Source organism: Solea senegalensis, linkage group LG13 (assembly GCF_019176455.1).
Source record: "Solea senegalensis isolate Sse05_10M linkage group LG13, IFAPA_SoseM_1, whole genome shotgun sequence".
Taxonomy (NCBI): domain Eukaryota; kingdom Metazoa; phylum Chordata; class Actinopteri; order Pleuronectiformes; family Soleidae; genus Solea; species Solea senegalensis.
The window spans coordinates 11,200,945-11,219,752 of NC_058033.1; the positions used below are offsets into that span (position 1 = coordinate 11,200,945).

General features: G+C 40.2%; 1 protein-coding gene across 3 annotated transcripts; it reads left to right on the top strand.

Moving 5' to 3' along the window:
* Positions 1-719: 719 nt before the first annotated feature.
* p2rx1 (purinergic receptor P2X, ligand-gated ion channel, 1) lies at positions 720-15,271 on the top strand. Of its 3 annotated transcripts, XR_006361549.1 has the most exons (14): positions 720-1,056; positions 6,105-6,249; positions 8,481-8,552; positions 8,870-8,939; positions 10,754-10,841; positions 10,958-11,038; positions 11,183-11,324; positions 11,446-11,591; positions 13,639-13,729; positions 13,813-13,878; positions 14,009-14,104; positions 14,384-14,411; positions 14,497-14,541; positions 14,635-15,271. XR_006361549.1 is itself a non-coding variant. In XM_044041459.1 (13 exons), exons 1-13 carry the CDS (start codon positions 920-922, stop codon positions 14,638-14,640), a joined length of 1,185 nt encoding a protein of 394 aa, XP_043897394.1. In that variant the 5' UTR covers positions 720-919; the 3' UTR covers positions 14,641-15,271. The 3 variants fall into 3 exon arrangements, 2 of the variants coding, with proteins under 2 accessions (XP_043897394.1, XP_043897395.1); XM_044041459.1 differs by lacking the exon at positions 14,384-14,411; XM_044041460.1 differs by lacking the exon at positions 14,384-14,411 and having other exon boundaries at positions 8,870-8,927.
* The last annotated feature ends 3,537 nt before the right edge of the window (positions 15,272-18,808 follow it).

The following is an 18,808-nucleotide window of genomic DNA, read 5'->3' on the forward strand; positions in this document are numbered from 1 at the left end:
AAGAATTGCTCACAAGTGACAGAAAATACTGAAGAAGGAAATTCTCGTATGTACACCATTTTGTACTGGAATGGTTCAATTTCACTACAACAGTGTGTTTGCAAATTCCTTTCATCTGAGAGTGAGGATTAGAAATGCAAAGCACCTCACCGTGTATGAAGGGTGGGAAAGGGCGGATTATTGATTTCAGGGTGGGAAACCCAAACTGTTTCTCTGTGTGTCCCCAACACAGACTGGTGATAAAACTTAAGAAGGCTTACGATGACAAGAGAGTGTAGGCAAACAAGCTGAAGAGGGACACATGCACTGTGACTGTGTTGAGCTCATGCACTTTCTATCTCTGCCAAGCATGCAGGAAGAGAGCGTCAGTGGAGATGATAAGGTTTGATTGAACACACACACACACACACACACATATACTGTACATAAAGCAGGGGAAGGAGGAGGATGTCCTGTGCTTGTTTGGCAACTGTTGAGTTATTTAAACTAAAGCAAACATGTCACTTTCACTAAATGTCCCATCACCGATTTGGTATGTGACTGTGAAACAAGAGAGAGTGAGAGGGAGAGATGATGAAGCTCAGTGGAAGAGGCAGTGATGAGGAAGATTGTTGAAGAGAGAGTGAACCTGTGCAGAGAGAGAGAGGGAGAAACAGAGGGAGACAGACAAACAGAGAAAAAGAGGGAAGGAGGGAGGGAGGGAGGGAGAGCAGCGTGGGAAGGAGGAAGTCCAACACCTCAGGACTTCTCATGAAGCGTCACTTATGAGAGGAGGCAGAGGACCCTCCTCGCCAGTAGTGTGGAACGAGACAGAGGCGAACCAGGACGAGTGTCGAGGAAGTGGAGTTTGTATGCAAGTGGGGTGAAGAAAAAAAAGAGAGAGAGACCCTCCTCTCTGTGGGTCAACTAATGAGAGAAGATGAAGAACCACATCACCAACGCCATCTCTGACTTCTTCTTTGAGTACGAGACCCCGCGCCAGGTATTGGTCAGGAACAGGAGGGTGGGAGTGGTGTGTCGTATCATCCAGCTGGGAGTCCTGGCGTACATTATTGGGTAATTCTCCTTTTTTTTTCTCTTTCTACTTTGTCTGATGTGTTTCAATCGGCTTGGAGAAGGAGGTCTGACACAGGAGTGACCTCTCAGTGTGACCTTATTAAATTCAGCGAGTGTAATTCTTTTTGCTGGCTTGTGATGTTGACAGTGACATAATTCAAGACTTTTTCACTGACACTGTATTTAAAGAACCACAGACAATCTTGAAGGCGTCGATTAGAGATTTGTACAGTAACTGTAACTTGCGTGTGCTGGCAAAGCCAATCACACAAAGAGTTGACTCAGAAAGAGGAATAAAAGGAAGTACGAGGGCATGATCACCGCACAGATTGTTGTTATTTTCTGCCCTTCTCAAGTTGGGACAAAAACTGCAGCATGCTTGTTGACTGACGCATTCTGAGCCACTCGCTGCCGCTGCACACACACACACCCGCACGCACGCACACACTTGCTCGGACATGTTGGAGTGTTTCCTTGGAAGAGGACAGAAAGTCTGCTGAGAATGTATCTCACTTCAAAGCACAGCATCTCATCTGTCAGTTGTTGTTAAGGTTAGATCAGTGAGGCGCGTGTGTATTTAGTGTGCAGTAGAGTCAGTTGTGGTCAGGTTAAGGTTATCACTTTGTTTAGACTGTCCAAAGGACCAGAAAGAAATGCAAACAAAGTCCAAACAAAACTCGCTGCAAAAAGCTGTGTTTGTATACACTTGTTTTCTTACCTCATTAGGACATTTTATTTTCCTTTTCTGTTTTTTAAATTTTTTTTTATTAGTAGTATGCTCTGGTTACAGTTCGGATTAATATGTGAATTTAAGATGTGGCTCTAAAAAAATAATAAACAGAGGTCAGTGTATATTCCTAAATTCCTGAAGTCTGTGTGTGTTTATGTGCATTTGTACACATGTGCATGTACAATAGCATGAAGAATTTGGGCAAATATCTAATCATAGTTCGGTTCAGTGTTTGCTGTGTTATATTGTAGATTAAAAGTAATAGAGCAACACCACATAAGTGTCTTAAAATACTCACTCATGTATTACATTTTTAATTGCGTAAAACAGACAATTAAAAAGAAATATACTGTACATATACATATATAGATATACATATATACACAGTAATACATTAATTTCAAGATGTGCATCGATTTCTATTTAAAAATAATTAGTTATTCAGTAAATTGCCACTTTTGTTAGAAAAGGACCAGTAGTTCTCATGGGGACCAAAGGCCACTAATGAGGCAGGACCTTTTTTTTACTGATAGCAAATTTGTGGTATTTTCCTTAGAACGTGTGTTCCTGTGCTTTCCCTGCACTTACTGCTCTGCACTTAAAAACATAATGACATGATGTTAATGGTGGCGTCTCTAAGCTCCGGTCCTGTACATCTTAGGGTCCAGACTTTTTGTACTTATGGCAGGACATAAACATTTTCCTTCGAGGCCCTTGACTTATCTGAGCATCGAGCAATAACATCATTTGATGGTCAATAAAAAGCCCACAGACCACAATCCCCTCTGTTCTTTGAATGACTGGCCGACACCTAATCAAACTTGCCGAAAGTGTTGCTGCTAAGATTGATAAAATGTTTTGAAAAAAAAAAATCATTTGAGGGTAACTTTATCTTTATCATCTTATTGACATTAATTGTGTTGTTCTTTTCTAAAGAAAATGGTTTAGGGGTAGGAAAAGTTGTAAGGGCCACAATTTACTTGGGGTAAAAAATTGTTGTATTAATAAAATTGTTGTATTTAAAAGTAAAATAAAAAGTTAACATTATGAACAGTAAGATCTGACAGAATGAGAAATATGATTAGGGCTATATATATTTTTTATAATAAATAATAATAATCTGATTATATAAGTGATATATAGGCAGAATGAGGGTTCAAATTGATTTATTTAGGGTTAGGCAATTTTAAAACTAAAGGTTTTTATGGTTGCATTTTATAATCATTTGGCTTAAATGCGAGTTGAATGTAGTGGAAAAGCGCCATTTGTTTAGTCTGTCTTAATGTATGGAAGTCAGTAAGTGTCCTTGAACCTCTCACTCTGTGCGTGTGTGTGTGTGTGTGTGTGTACACACCTCTGAACAGCAGAACCTGAGGTGCTTGTGTGTGATGAACACGCTGAGGCATATGCTAACACAGATCACAATCAACTGCTGCCCAATTCACTGCCAAACAGCAGCGTGTTACACTCTGCCAGTGGTTCTAAACTGTGACCATATATGTGACAGAGAAAGACACATTTATGAACATATTTTTTCTTGCTCATGGCAAGGTTTCTCTCTCTTTCAGTTTTCATTTATTTCTCCTTTTTAAAAAAAGGAAAAAAAGAGGAAACTTGAAGTGGCACATTGGCTTCTCTTTGTGGTTGCTATTTTGTCACGGTACATTCAGAGTCAGAAAAACTTTCATTATGATCACAAGTTTCATTTCAAAATCTTCAGATGTGTGAAATGTTTAGTTTCTGATAAACAAAAAGAGAGAGAAAAGGGAAACAGCTGCAGCGTGTTTTCAAAAAAATGCCACGTTTAAACAGTATATACAGAGGGTATGAGAATACTTATATCCTTTCAGCACAACCTATAGCCAATCAGCAAAAAGTACTCAATAATGTTTAAAATCGGATTGAGTTTGTGAAATTTGGAAATCCATCATAGTTCAAAGTTCACTTGGCTCATTTTTATGAACAAAAAGAAAAGAAAAAAAGGGTCTATTTTGTGACTTCTGCACAAATATTGCTACTTTATATCCCTACTTAAAATGCGGTGTATAAAATGAATCATCAACATTTTTTAAAGCCTGAATATGTGACCTGTGAACACACACACGTGATGTCCATATAAGGAGTTGTGTATTATTCCCACGGCAATTTAACATGGGTGCACCTGCAGCACAGGTTTAAGGAAGCACCCACAGTCCTCTCTCCCTCCCTCCCTCTCCTGCGCCCCCTCTTCACTTGCCTTTTGCAGCCATCTCGCCACACTGAGTTTGGCCAGAGTGATGGACATGAAAGGAGATGTGATTATAAAGCTGTCTAGATTCACTTCCTCAGGATTTAAGCAGCAGGTAGACAGGCTGCTGCAGCGGCGGCAGCGGCAGCAACAGTGGACCAGTGACTCACTGATCGCCTTGTCAGTAATTTTACTTTTCATTTTAACTTCACTTCTTATTTACTTTTTCATTTTTTCACTTCATGAAATTCAAATCAGCAAACAAGAGAAAACGGCTGCTACTGTGTTTGGTGCACGCTGACAAAAATGACAACCCTCACATTATGGCTTGGCTGTAATCACAGATTGGGAGCAACTCATACCAAAAACTGCTTTGTATCTTATTAAAAACGCACATTTTATATATGACATAAGAATAAATCTCGACATTAAAGCAAATACTCATTTAGAAAACCATAACGCCTGTTCTTTTAAGGCCTGTTCTTTTAATTAAGTCCCCAACCGTTTGCATTTCACAGTTGAAGGGGGGAGATTTTTTCTCCCCCCCGTTTCAATTTGTTTTCACAAAAACGAATACTAATCTCCGTGCCACAGAGTGGTGGAAAGAGAAAAGCCCCACGCACATGAAGGAGCCCGCACCGTGCCTCGCCGCTCTCCTTCTGTCGGAGCAGATACAAATCTCACTCACACTGCTGTTTTTAAAAGATCCTTCCATTATTTTATGCTGGTGGGTTTTTTTTTCTCTCCCTCTCCTCCACTTCTCCTCCTACAGTCTCAGCACCAACTTACATCATTTGATTGGTTTCCCTGATAGGACCGAGTGGCATTTAATTCATTATGCATCTTATTTCTCTGTGCAGTCTGAAAGATGTTTCAAAGATGTCCGTCTGTTGCTTTCATTGTGCACAGACAATACATACCACTGTAGGCTTCCTGCCCAGGGATGATTGCTTTTTACATTCTATATAAACATACATTTGTGTGTGTGTGTGTGTGTGAGTGTGTGCATGTGCATACAGTCTCTGCCCAGTGAATAGCAGCTGTCACTCATATACCTGGACAGCCACACACACACACATGCACACACAGACACTGAGTGACGCAATGAGAAACTCCTTTCTCTCTCTCTCTCTCTCTCTGCAGAAAATAAAAGGCACTGCAGCTGATTCCTGCTTGATGCTAATCCTTTTATGTGGCGAAGGATTCGAGCACTTATTCTTAATTTAGCTCTCGAGACAAAAGTGCACTAACTCACCACAACAGACCTGGGATATTTAAAGCTGTAGTGCATCACGTTTAAATACAAACAAATGTCAAATGAGTTCACACATCGCCACTGCATCATGTCAGTCTGTGTTGTGTGGATCCCGTGTCACCTGTTGACATTCCCACGCTGTGCATAGGGAGGGATTGGTTTTATGTGAAGACAGACGGAGGCAAGAGCAACGCCGTGTTAGTAAAGCGCGATGACAGGTTGTGGCGTATGACTAATTTCATTTAAATATTTAAAGGCCTACGTTGGGACAGGTGTGGGACACTAGCAATAGCTATCATCTTTATACATAAAACATTTTCTATATACAGCAGGCTGGAGTTGCTCTATGCTAATTTGCATCGTTCTTACAACTACAGTGGGATTTCTTTCTAAATAAAGGTCAGTTTTATTGTTCTGACCTGACTTTTAACATGCAGTAAATTGTAAATAAACAACTGCCACGCATCAAAGGTTCAAAGTGTTCTGGAAAAATGGGCAAAAGCACTTGGTCACAGGACATTTTCTGGCCCTTTTATGGGCGCAATAAGCCCAAAAGGCCAGGCAGACATGGATTTACTGCACAACTATGATCACTTTTTTGAAATTGGTGAGATGTTTTTTTCTTTATTTTTTGGAAATGTCACACACTGTCACTGTCACACATATATCACTGTGAGGTGTCCTGGCGGGATGTGGAGTGGCTGTGCAGAATGTCAGCATCGCACGTATGCATGTCCTTGCCTGTGGGTTTAAATGTTTGACTGTTTGCTTGAGTGAGTGGGAGTCTGAGGTGCTGACAGACCTGACAGGAGACTGACTCTCTATGTCCCCTGCAGGTGGGTTTTCATCTACGAGAAAGGCTACCAGTCCACAGACACGGCAATAAGCTCCGTCTTCACCAAAATGAAAGGCGTGGGCTACACCAGCGTGAATGGGAACGAGAGAGTCTGGGACGTGGCCGACTACGTCTTCCCACCGCAGGTTGGTGACAGGTTAGCTGAAGCCTTTCATGCATGCACAAGCTGCTTGTTTTTGCACAAGGTATGAACCCTAACCCAAATTACATCACAGGTCAAAGCAGCTTTGGTTAGCAGCTCACTGTTAGTACATTAAGCGCCATTTTGTGTCTTTGCACCATTGAAATAATTCATTGTTAAAGTGGACAGAGGCTAAATTCAGTCTGCTGATGAGTCCAACATTGTCTTCCTCTGTGCACTGGCTTCTACTCTTATTTCCAGGTCAATGCCCAGCTGGGCAGGAACTGTGGCACATGCACAGAGCACCTAGTTATTTAAAGGGCAGTTTCACCCATTTTTAGTGAAATGAAGAATAAACTTGAAATCATTCTGATGCTGCTGTTTGTTTAATTTGACCAAATTTGACCAGTTTTTTTAATTATTTATTTATCACATTTCTTCAGATCTTTTACTCAAAACTTGACAGAAACACAGTACAGATCACTGTAAGGGTTTTTATTTTCTTTGAAGGAAGTGCAGATAATGCAGATTTGGTACAGTAGTTTCAGTCAGACAAAGGTTCTAACTAACTGTTGTTGATTTATATTAAATCTGAGTCAGAGGTAAATGGCTGTCAGACTGACTTCACATCAGACTGACTCAGACAGTCAACACAGAATTTTCTGCGTCCCCAATGAACGCTGGTCATATTGAAACAACAAAGTTTTCTTGTACATCTAAAGCATCCGTGTTGGTTGATTTAATGCCAGATCCAAGTGACGCAACGTTGGAGCACACACAGGTTGACGCCTGACGATACGGAGGCTTTGTCAACATTAGTGCGTCCTTGTGCTTCCCAAAAGTCGTTTCATGGATCCTGTAACGATCTGAGCAAACAATCCTCCTTTAGAAACACTGTGGTCAAATGTCTTAAAGCCCCGTGTTTACTTGTACAGTACTGTCATCTTTGAAATACAATAAATAATACTCCACAAAGGCTGCCATGTTTGCTTAGAGGTGTGGGCCTTCTTTCATGCAGAATGGCTTTGGCACAAGGATTGGTATAAATATGTCACATAAGATGAGACTTACACTTTGATGAGGTAAATATCAGTTTTCTGTGAGAATGACCCAGAGAAAACAAATGTTTTTTTCATTCAGGAGATTCAGGAGAATCCTACACTGTTAAATATCTGACTTTACAGTCTCACTAATTCCTGTGAAGTTGCATCACTTTTACAGTAAATGACTGGACCAACATGTTTTATTTTCACATTAAGTTACTGAATCATTACTCCTGCAACCTCACAGTTGTGTCATACAACTGTGATTTAGCTGTATATTGTCTTCTGAATTTACTGTAACTGCACAGTAGTAAGATCATTACTATTATTCAACAGTATTTTACCACTATATTTAAAAATGATCACATTTGATTTGACATTGGCTGTCATTACGATACACACATTTTGACATTTCAAAATAAAAGTAGTAAGCTATTGCTATTGTGTCACTGCTTAAATTACATTCGCACCGCACCTTGCTTTCACTCTTGTCTGCTGAGCCAACAGAATTGTGGCTGTATGTTAATATTTGTCACACACTCCACCCCCAGGTGTAATTATCTTTTCATTTTACGCGACGTTTACGGCCCTGAGTCCTTCTTTGAGAGTCACACAAGCATAAAATAATCCAAAAACAAACTCACCCAGACAGGCTCCGCCCTACACCACACCTGGAGAGCAGATGCAACATCAGCTGTGACAAACGATCGGCTCCTGAAAGAAGAGACTTAAATACGCCATGTTCTTAAAACAACATGCAAACAATACTTCAATTTAAATGGACACCAATGTTTACAAGACGCAAAGTGTCACCACACATTGTACTTTGCATGGTTATGTATGTGACAATTAAAAATGTCATTGAATTGAAGTGAATTTGAACCAAAGGGAGAAACATCAGCTTTTAAAAACACTGTATTCTATACATTATAGAGAAAACACCTCATATAATAGTCCATGTTTTGTCCATGAGCAGATAATGGAGATAATAGTGGTCCACTTTTGTGAACAGCACCTCACTGAGAGCATTTGTTGCTATTTCTGTGAGATGGATGTAAATGCAGACATCAAAGGAAAAAAACGTATGTTATGTTGAATATTTTGTTTTTTTTAAAGGTTCTGTTGTCGCTTTGTGGCTTAAGATTCATCTAGAAGATGTTAACACATGCTTTCTTGAAATCCTTACTCTCAGGGAGACTCGTCTTTTGTGGTGATGACAAACTACATCATAACTGAGGGTCAGAATATGGGAAAGTGTCCCGAGGTATGTAAAATACCCTTTCATTCTCATTTCTCTTTCTCACTGCTTCCCCCAGCTCCCTCAAATATATACACTTCCATAAATAGTAAAACAAAGCGGAAACTGCGACTCATTCCGAGACTGTTTGTGTAATTGGATAATTGTGTCTCAAATCGCTGAAAACAATTCTTCTTAAACGTTTTGACAGACTGGTGGTTTCTCTATATGCTGCAGAATGTAAAATAAATGCTGAATGTATCATTTCCTCATTGTTACTTGTGTATAAAATGGTTATGTGTCCTTCAAATCCTTTATTTTGAACATTCTCTTGTTTACGACAGCTGAAAGGCAAACACAACTGCAGCTCGGATGCCGACTGTGAAGGAGGGAGTTACAAACGTACGGGACATGGTAAATCCTGACGGCCCGACAGTGGGTGACCTCAGCTGTCCTCACTGAGTAACCGTCTGTCTGCCTGTGGCCAAACTCAGTCTCAGACCTCTGGCTTTCCAACGTTTTGTTTTGCTTTGCACTGCCAAAGACGAAAAGCCTTCTTTAAACTTCTCGAACCCGGCGATGTGGGAGGCAGAGGTGCATGTCAGGTTGTGGAGCAGTGTGTTTGCAGAATGGGTTGTGTCTCTCTGAGAAGTGCTTTATAATGAGCTCGCACACAGTAAACTAAAACTGCACTTGATCTCATCACTGCTGAGGTAAATATTTGTCTAATGTGGACAGAAAACTGATTAAAATCAACAACCGGAGTCTTAGCAACCGCGTTTGTTGATCGCTGAAGTATATAATAACTGCAGTGCATAACTTAATATAGATAAATGGTTACTGCGGTCACTAAACCCAGATTAAGCATGTCAGCTTCACACCGCTGTCTCAGTTTAGCAGTGTTTAGATCTCGTGACATTCAGGAACTGATTTGCTTTATATCAAGTCAGACAGAGGCAGCAGCCGCAACACTGTGCTACGAAAGCAGGACGGCTGCAAACAGGCATAGGAGTGTGACTGAAAATGCAAAGAAGTGATCATGAAAAGACTCACACAAATGCTCCCTCAGTCAGTTAAAGGAATACTAGCTTTGTGTTACTAGAATAGTTGTAGTAACTGTGCTTCCCAACCTCAGTTTTCCCCTGAGTTGCCCACCAGTGACAGCTTAACTGTTAGCAAAGATGGCAGACACTGTTTACATTCTGGAAATGAGGTCCCGCCCCCCAACGAGTGGGTCTAAAAAGTATGGAATTAGAGTTGCAGTTTCAAGGCTCAGACCGAGTGTCACTGGTGGGCACGTAACAAAAAAAAGAATGAAGATATTTCTCAACTCAGGGGAAACTGAGGTTCGGAAGCACAATTTTTCAAAAATACTTCCCCTATTCTAGTAATACAAAGCTAAATGCAAATCGGTGAGGTATTCCTTTAAGACGAAATACGCAGCATATACAGATTAAAAAAAAAAAATCTCCAAAAGGCAATTCCGTTCCTAAAATCCGCCGAACACACGTTAAATACAAGACAAACCTTGAGTGTCAAAACGCTGCCTTAAGCAAGCAGACACAGTCTCATGACTGCAGGACCTGTGACTGCAGATGTCCAATTAACTCTGAGCTGAGAGAAAATATAAGCAAACAGCTTTTAAAATCAAATATCCATTCAGATAAGAGCTTGTCTAAACATATACAGTATTGATGTGGGACTTCAAAGAGCAGCGGCATACATTTATTGTCCTCCATCTGTCCCAGGGTCAACTCCTGTGATGTTCAAGTTCTTTGTGTCCCACATCACCTTCAATAAGACCAATGTCTGCTGAAGCTTCACATCTGTCTGTTACAGACCAGTCAAATAGACCTTTAGGTGCCAGTGACTCATTAGAAGCAAAGAACCGTCTCTGTGCTTATAGGCAAGTAAACACGAGCGGGCCAATGATGGAGAACTATCGGTTAACTCGTGCGGCACATGATGAGAGGGACTGATAGCAACAAAACTTAGCACATGGAGAGAAAGGAACCAGATAAAGGAAACAGCTGTTTCAGCATTTGCTCCGCTCATATATCTTGCTTTCTGCTCGTCATGCGTATTTAAGATAAGATGGAAGCGGGAAATGTCGAGATTTGCTTCACTGTTAAATCCTTTTTTTTCTTTGGTCCCGCTTTTAACAGAATGTTTGCTCTATTATTTGACTTTGTCCCATCGATGAACTCACATATATTTTCCGTTTCAAGGGGAAATGACAGGAATCTGCGTGAACGCCACAAAGACCTGTGAGGTGCTGGCTTGGTGTCCAATTGAGGACGATCACGTCATACCGTAGTATGTGGCAACGCTCAAGTATTTATTCTACAAGCTGAGACATCATATCGTCCAATGATTCAGTGCCATTCATTCATTCATGATTCATGCTTTTTTTTTTCTCTTCTCCTCCCTAGCCCTCCTTTGTTGATGTCTGCGGAGAACTACACCCTGTTCATCAAAAATTCTATCACTTTCCCCTTATTTGGCGTCACACGGTGATTATTTTGACACTAACGTGGTCAAATCTATATAAATAAATAGCCAGACTTTGGCGTATACTGCTAATGCTGATGCTGTGGATGATAATTGTCAAATCAGTAGTGCCTATTTCATTTTGAACATCCATTTGTGTTTTTCAGGAGTAACCTGGTGGAAGGCGTCGATGCATCATACATCAGTAAATGTCTTTACCATCCAGAGAATGCTCCTCTGTGTCCAATATTCAAACTGGGAGACATAGTGAAACTCTCTGGCTTTAACTTTGAAACCATTGCCCAAGTGGTAAGTTTGCTGCACGAGAACTATTCTATTATAGTCACAGCTTTGCATCGTACTTTTTTCTTTGTCATGTAGTAACAGAGGCCTGTGTGTGTGTTGTGTTGTCGTGCTTGTGTGTTGACAGGGAGGGGCCATTGGCATTGAGATCGACTGGACGTGTAACCTCGACGTGAATGTAAAACACTGTAAACCAAAGTACAACTTTCACGGTCTCTATGGGAACCCTGATGAGACGGACAAGGCCAGAGCATCAGTGGGCTACAACTTCAGGTGTGTAAGTACACTCCAGCGATCTAAAGGTCAAGGGTGAAGGAGCATCTGTGGCAGAGAAATAATCACAGTTATGTGTGTGTGAGTGATAAAGCAGCAGTACAGCTGTATGACTGAGTGTGAGTGAATGGGTCGATGTGATTTGTAGTTTAACTTGCTTTAATTGTTAGTTGTTAGTTAGTTGTTTCTTTGGCCTTTAGTATTCCTGCTTGTAAAGAAAGTGCAGCTGAGACGGGTATTCAGTTGGTAGCAATCTTCAAACTTACCACTAGATGCCTCTAAATCCTACAAAAGGGGGTGGGGAACCTTTTTTCTCTTGTGGTGTGGAAAGTCTTCTGACCATTTTATAACATTATAACATTATTGAGGGGCGCACTGTGGCACAGTGGTTAGTAGTGATGCATTTTACTTATAAGCGCCTTTCCAACACTTAAGGACACAAACAACAATAAAAAACAGTTGTGTCTGGATGTGAACAGAGGAAGAGTCAGAGATGCAGATGTTACTGTTGTCTCACAGCAAGAAGGTGCTGGGACCTTTCGCTGACCATGTGTCCCACAATGGAAAAAAATCCTCAGGACGTACATTTTGTAAATCAGTGCAGATGGATGTTGCTGCGGAACTTGCCTTTGCTTTGCGGTCCATGCTTTAGGTTGTCACACAACACGTTCAGATCCTCATGTTTACTTTTCGTGTCCTGATTCCTCTCTCCATACGGCCTGAAAGGGTCTTTGGACACTTGCCAGCATATCCAGATGTCATGACAGCCCTCGAAGAGTTTGTTACATCACAGTGTTACGCATTTTCCTTTTGAATGTTCCTCCCTCATATCAAACTGGTCAATAATCCTATTAACAAAAATGGCTAATTCAGTGGTATGTGTTTAGTCATTTGTTATATTGCTGGCCAGAGAGTTAACTGGATCCTTCCATGTTTTTTTGTGCCATATCACTTATCCTCTCTGTGGCAGTGCTTGCATATTCAACAAGAACACACTAGACACTAGAGTTAAATTCGATGAAGATGGAGTGAGAGATAAGGTGATTATTATTATTGATTTTTATTAGTTATTTGTTTCATTTTCTACGCACTCTGGTCAAAATCCCTCACCTCCACCCTGGTATATATACAGTAGAACAGTATTTCTGATTTTTCTCCAAAGACCACAAGAGAAAGCTAACGAACCATGGTTTGAGAACCATGGAACAACTATAGAACTAGCCATGGCACACCAAAGTTCTAGATTGTAGCAAAGGATGCTCAGTTTGGCGTGTACTTCTACGGAAGAGTATTAGGGTCACATGTGAAAATACGGAAGAGTATTAAAAAACAACAAAAAAACTGCATGAATTCTTAGATTAAAGTCAGAATTCTGACTTCAATCTCAGAATTCATCCCATTTTTTTAATAAATTTTTTCTTTCTTTCTTTGTTTTTTACATGTGGCTCTAATACTCTTGTGTAGATTTCAGTGTTTGTCACAACGTATATGTTGATTGAACCTATACTGTCACTGTTCTCTGCGGTGGTCATTAGTTTATTTTTGTTCACTTCATCCATTTTCCCTGCACACCTGATATTGCTCAGCTCCATGTCTGTTGACTGTGTACCGACTGCAGACAGTCTCACTACAAAGCCAGTTTATAATGTTTACTCGCCCTCGGTGGCTGCAGAGATTTGTCTCAAACTGTCATTTGTAAAGGTCTGCTCTGTTCACACATACTATAGGCACAGTCATTATCGAGGTCATTATTTAGTCATTACCAGGCTATTACTTATATGATTACAGCAGTGCTAATTGGCTGCAGGGATGTTTACTATAAAAGCTTTCAATATGCCATCAGCGTTATTATTTATTCACTAATAATAAAAAATAATGACTTAACTTATTCCTTTCCACTTGGAGGATTCGAACAGTCTTTGTGTAAAAGTTAATTCTATACATTACCATATACAGGTACATTTTCTCAGGCTGGACAGAATGATAGGAAGTATGTGGTAAATATGAACGTTTTGTCAAAATAATATTCTACATTTTCATATTGTAGGTATGCAAAGCATTATTTGGAGGACAAAATTGAGAAGAGGACCCTTCTCAAAGTGTTTGGGATCAGATTGGACATTATTGTTCAATCCCTGGTAAGTACATTATTCAAATATTTACAGTTAAATATTTAAACTTAATAATTAAGGGAATCAAATCTGTCATTTGTCATTTACAGGCAAGAAAATTTGATATCATCCCAACATTGACTGCTATAGGCTCTGGAGTGGGCATTTTTGGAGTGGTATGATGTATTTTTTATCATTTGCCTGTGGAATACTTCATTATTATTATTATTATTATTTTACAATATTATTAATATTATATGATACAATATTAAGCATATTAACATATCTCTGCTTTTCCTTTTTCAGGCCACTGTGGTGTGTGACTTGGTGTTGCTCTATTTGCTGCCAAAAAGAGAATTTTACAAGAATATGAAATTCAAACATACAGATTCACATATACAGGTAATTCTTTTTTTTCTACTCCCATTTCTGTAATGAGTTTGAACACTGGGTGGCAGCAGAGAAGCGTTGCACAACAACACTCCAGACTGCAACACCCTACATTATTATTTAACTGCGCATCTTTGGATGCATTTCAGTTCTGGTTCAGTAGTGAATACACAGGCCGACAAAAGCACAAACTGCAGTAAACTTCACATTTATGACTTTATCAAGCAAAGCTGAACCATCTGTGCAGGCGGCTTCACTCTGACTAAATCGAACATTTTGTATTTACAACAGAACTATGTAAGGCACTGATCAGTCCAAAGTGAGTGCATGTCAAAGTATAAACTCTATTCAGTCACCATGAGGAGTATTCTTTGTCGCGTCACCTGAGACTTTTATTTTGACAGAATCCTGATTCGGAGGCAGGCAGCATAGAGACAGATCTATCTCAAGTAAGACATTTGCTACAGGGATCATTTTTATTAAATTAAATTAAAGAATGGATTTGTGATTTATCCATCTGTTCATTTGCTTTTCTCGTGTAGAAGTGACTGACGGGCAAACTTTCAAGCGAGTGGGCCTGTTGTTGTTTTCCAAGCACACTGCACTGGACACACAAACACACTGTAAATGGACTGGGACTGAAAAGGACGACATCCAATGACCTTGCTGCAGATGACCTGCGTTTCCTTTTGTGATCTCCAGCAGCATCTCTGTTTGTACTGCCATCCTGAAAGACTTAAGACTTTTGCAATTGATGGCATAGCTCAGCTGTGTGTGCATTTTTTTCTTTTTCCTTTTTTTTTGGGCGTAGCTTGGTTTGCTTTTGTTGATGCAGTGGGTGTAACCTGCACTCAACATCCGTCCAAGTGTGTGTGTGTGTGTGTGTGTGTGTGTGTGTGTGTGACAAGACACTCCCATGTACCTGTGTGAGCACACGAATCACCCCAAAGTCAGTCATTACCTCCGTCACTGTCTTTCTTTGACACATGAAGTGTGGACATGCCACCCAAGATTGATTCACCCGCTGTGTGTGCACCTCGTGATCCACTGTTACTGAACTGCAATAAAAGATGTACAGGGATGTCCCCCCGCTTTTTCTTTTGCCTCGTGGTGCAAGCAGTCAAACAGGTAAAACTGAATAAATAACTAATTAAATAAATAAATAAAGGTTTTAACTTTGTCCTTTATTCCTTGATTATGTGTAGATGTACAAAAAGCATGCAAAAAATAGCTTCTTTATATGTATTGGTACATATTTACATTGTAACAACTGCATTCCAAAGGGACGTGCCATGCGTCTGTTTTCACATAAGCGATCGATGCGGGTGAGTGAGGTACATTCAGAGAAACGCACAAGAAAACACAAAGACGTCCAGAAACACCGAGACAAACAGGCACCTTCAACACGCAGTTCAGGACAGTTACATTTAAATACACAGCAGAGATACCACACTCACCGGCCCACACTGTCCCTCCTCCACCTCCTCCGGTCATATAATAATGACCTGTAATCACGACAAATTACTCTTTTTGTGCAGAAGCTGTAACGACTGCACCCACTGAGTTTCACTGCAGTGACGGCACTGAACGAGAGAGAGTTTTTCGAGTGGGACCTCAGCCAAGGGCTGCACAATCAACAAGCCAAACAAGTAGTAGCATCATGGAAAATGCTGCAAAGGCCATCTCAAATGAATAAGTGGTGGTTTGAGCTGATTGACTCTGAGAGTGGCTGCAACAGCAATAATACATTGGAGAAGAAACATTGTCCTCTTTAAACTTTTGTTTTGCTCAAAACAATTCAGGTTTTAAAAAAAAGATACAAATTGGCAACAACAGTGGAGATTATTAAGGCCAAGAATTTGGACAGCCAAGTGGAAAGAGAAATTAGCTTTGAGGTTCGAGGGCTGGGGTACTCCTGAGGAAAGTACCCAATCCCCATTTCTCATTGTTAACAGAACATTCTAAATTGACCCCATCCTCTAGTGTCCTCTTTGTGCCAGTCCCAAGCCCGTATAAAAATCTGGTGCAAAAATCTCTGCCAAATCATTGGCCGTGGCGACCCCTAGAGACTACGGAAGAGGATTTGAGCCAAAAAAAACTAATAAAAAATTGGTAAAACAGTCTGACTTCTGAAATGAAAGTCAGAATATGGCTCTAATCCTCTTCCGTATGAGAGGGAGCACCTGAAAGACATAAAATAAATAATAATAATAAGGCCAAAAATTTACCACTACATGTCATAATTTGTGACTGGGTGAATGAGAAGCGAAGCCCAAGCTGCTCCTGCACTGTCAACCAAGCACATGATGGGATTTAGCATATTTTTAGCACGGTGCAGCATTCGAGGAGTAAAACCCAGAGACCTCTCCTCACCTCCTTACACATTCATGAGCACTCACATCATTCCACCATCATAAAGATAGGCACGCCAGATCCAATCTCGTTGCTGCAGCCTTTACAGCATTTCAACAAGTAATGGAAACGTAATCTTTTTATTTTCCATTGGTAAACATTCTCCAAAATGAAGCAGCGGTGCCGCCGCATGCAGCTCGATAGCAAATGCATCAAAAAGCGGAGGAAATTGCGAGGAGACACAGTAAACTGTACTATGTGTCATGGCCAGGCAGGTACTAGTAGTGTTGTGTCATCACAAGAGTTTCAATATGAATCTGGAAGAGTAAAGAGTGCAAACATTTATATTCAAGCAATGTTTTAGTTCAATTGTAATAAGGGTTAACTAAAACACAAAGACGAAGAGGATGATCGACCCTGAGTGCTGCGTCACCAGGGGGTGGATGAGACAATAATGTACACATGATTAAGATGACAACAATATTGCACCTGTGACACCATTAACAATGTCTGTATAAACACATGAATGTAAAGCTGGCAACAACAAGATAAAAAAAAAAACAAAAAAAACTGAACAGAAAACACTGTTCCATACTTTTTGGTTCTATCAGCCCTTCACTGAAGGTTACTGTAAACACGCCTCAGCGCCTCCCGCCTCTATTTTCACTCACAGATTCTCAGCACAGACAGTAAATAAACAAAATGAACGACCAATACCTTCACACATAAAGCCACACAAACACAATTACATATTGTTTTATCCTGTACAATTCTTCCTGCATCATACAATTAAAAAAAAACATAAAAAGATCTAGATTCCTCCTACACCTAAAATGCTCAAAACGTAACATGTGTAAGACTTTTTTTTTTCTATTCAGATTCCACCACTCCTTTTCCATTGTTTGTGCCTCAGTAAGGCACCTTCACTGGAGGAGACGAATGGAGAGAACTGCACTCGCTGTTTGTGATCAGCCACACTTGGGACAAGCACTGGAGTGGATGTGAATCTGTTGTTATTGTTGGCAGCCTGAGACTCGTAATGACATTGAAATGCTTCTTTTCACTGAGGCTGCAGCAATCAGAGCCTCTGCCAGCCACACACACACACTCATGGGGGCAACATGCCAAGTACGCAAAAAAAAGGGGGAGGAATTGAATTATTTAAACATTTATCTGAGGCAGAGCTGCAGAAATGCTCACACTGAGTAAAGTCAGCTTAGTTTCAGGTTGTTTTTTATCACATTCTCCCAATATTTCCAAGCTCTATCAGCTTGTATGGCGAGTTAAAGTCAGCCAAGTAAAAATAATTATCAAGACTGTGCAAAACATTACTTTGGTGTGGATGGGGGTCATATGTGAATATTGCACAGCTGTCTGCAACTCTTTGGGATTGTTTTTTTTGCAGTTGTTGATACTATTATTCTGCCTCCTTCATCTGAAAACTGGCTCCATCAAGCAATACTATCAGATCTGACTGATAGACAAGAAGGTGCTGGGTTCGAGTTTGCATGGGTGTGCGTGGGTTTCCTCCCTTCATGAAAACAGGGTTGTCGCAGGGGCTCTGACCTCAAAATGTCCTTGTGCAATTTCAGTTGTATAATGACAATAGAGATCCTTTCCAGCTGCACAAGAAGCATCGATCCTGTCAAATTACTGAGCGACTGGGGTAATTTTTAATTTTTGAACAAAGTTGCCTGTTCCTTTGTCAAATTTCCAGAAAGTGTGAGAACACAGCGCTCTCAAATCTCCATTAAATTCACATAGTGAGCCAGTGAGACACTATACTCTTCACTCGCACTTTCCTGCTGTTGTGAAGCCGTCTGAATCTCCCCCACTACATTCTTCATATTTACCACTGAAAACAGTGTTGAAAATCAAAACATTTATAGTGCTTGGTTTAGTATAGGTTGGTTTACCTAACCTTAACGCGCAGTCATTCGCAGATACTAGAACCACACACGGGCATCATGTGAAATTTTGTTTTGGGCATCAAAAAATATATAACAAATTAAAGGAAGTATGCACTAAATTCAATGTATTAAGTCATACAATGACCATCATATGTTTTCAGAGATTTAGGAAACATTTTAAACTGAAATATTAGTTTCACTGTTTGATGAAAATTCTAAAGACAATTTCAAATTCAATTCACAGCCTGTTCTGTCCCAAATTCGGTTTTAAATTCTAGTTGCATGTTTTACATCTTCTAAGTTGTGATTCAGTTGTTAATGTTCTTTGCTCAAGATAAAGTACACCCACTGTGACCCACTGTGATCGACAAAGCCAATATCTGTGACATACTATATACTGTGTTACCTATCGTCTTATCTCCTCTACCACGATAAGAATTTGTGCCTTCTAATC

Bases quoted from the DNA above. Each gene is read 5' to 3' on its own strand.
- p2rx1 (XM_044041459.1), top strand. From the start codon at position 920: ATGAAGAACCACATCACCAACGCCATCTCTGACTTCTTCTTTGAGTAC. The intron at 11,039-11,182 runs GTGATTATTTTG...TGTGTTTTTCAG, and splicing joins CCCTTATTTGGCGTCACACG to GAGTAACCTGGTGGAAGGCG. The intron at 13,730-13,812 runs GTAAGTACATTA...TGTCATTTACAG, and splicing joins ACATTATTGTTCAATCCCTG to GCAAGAAAATTTGATATCAT.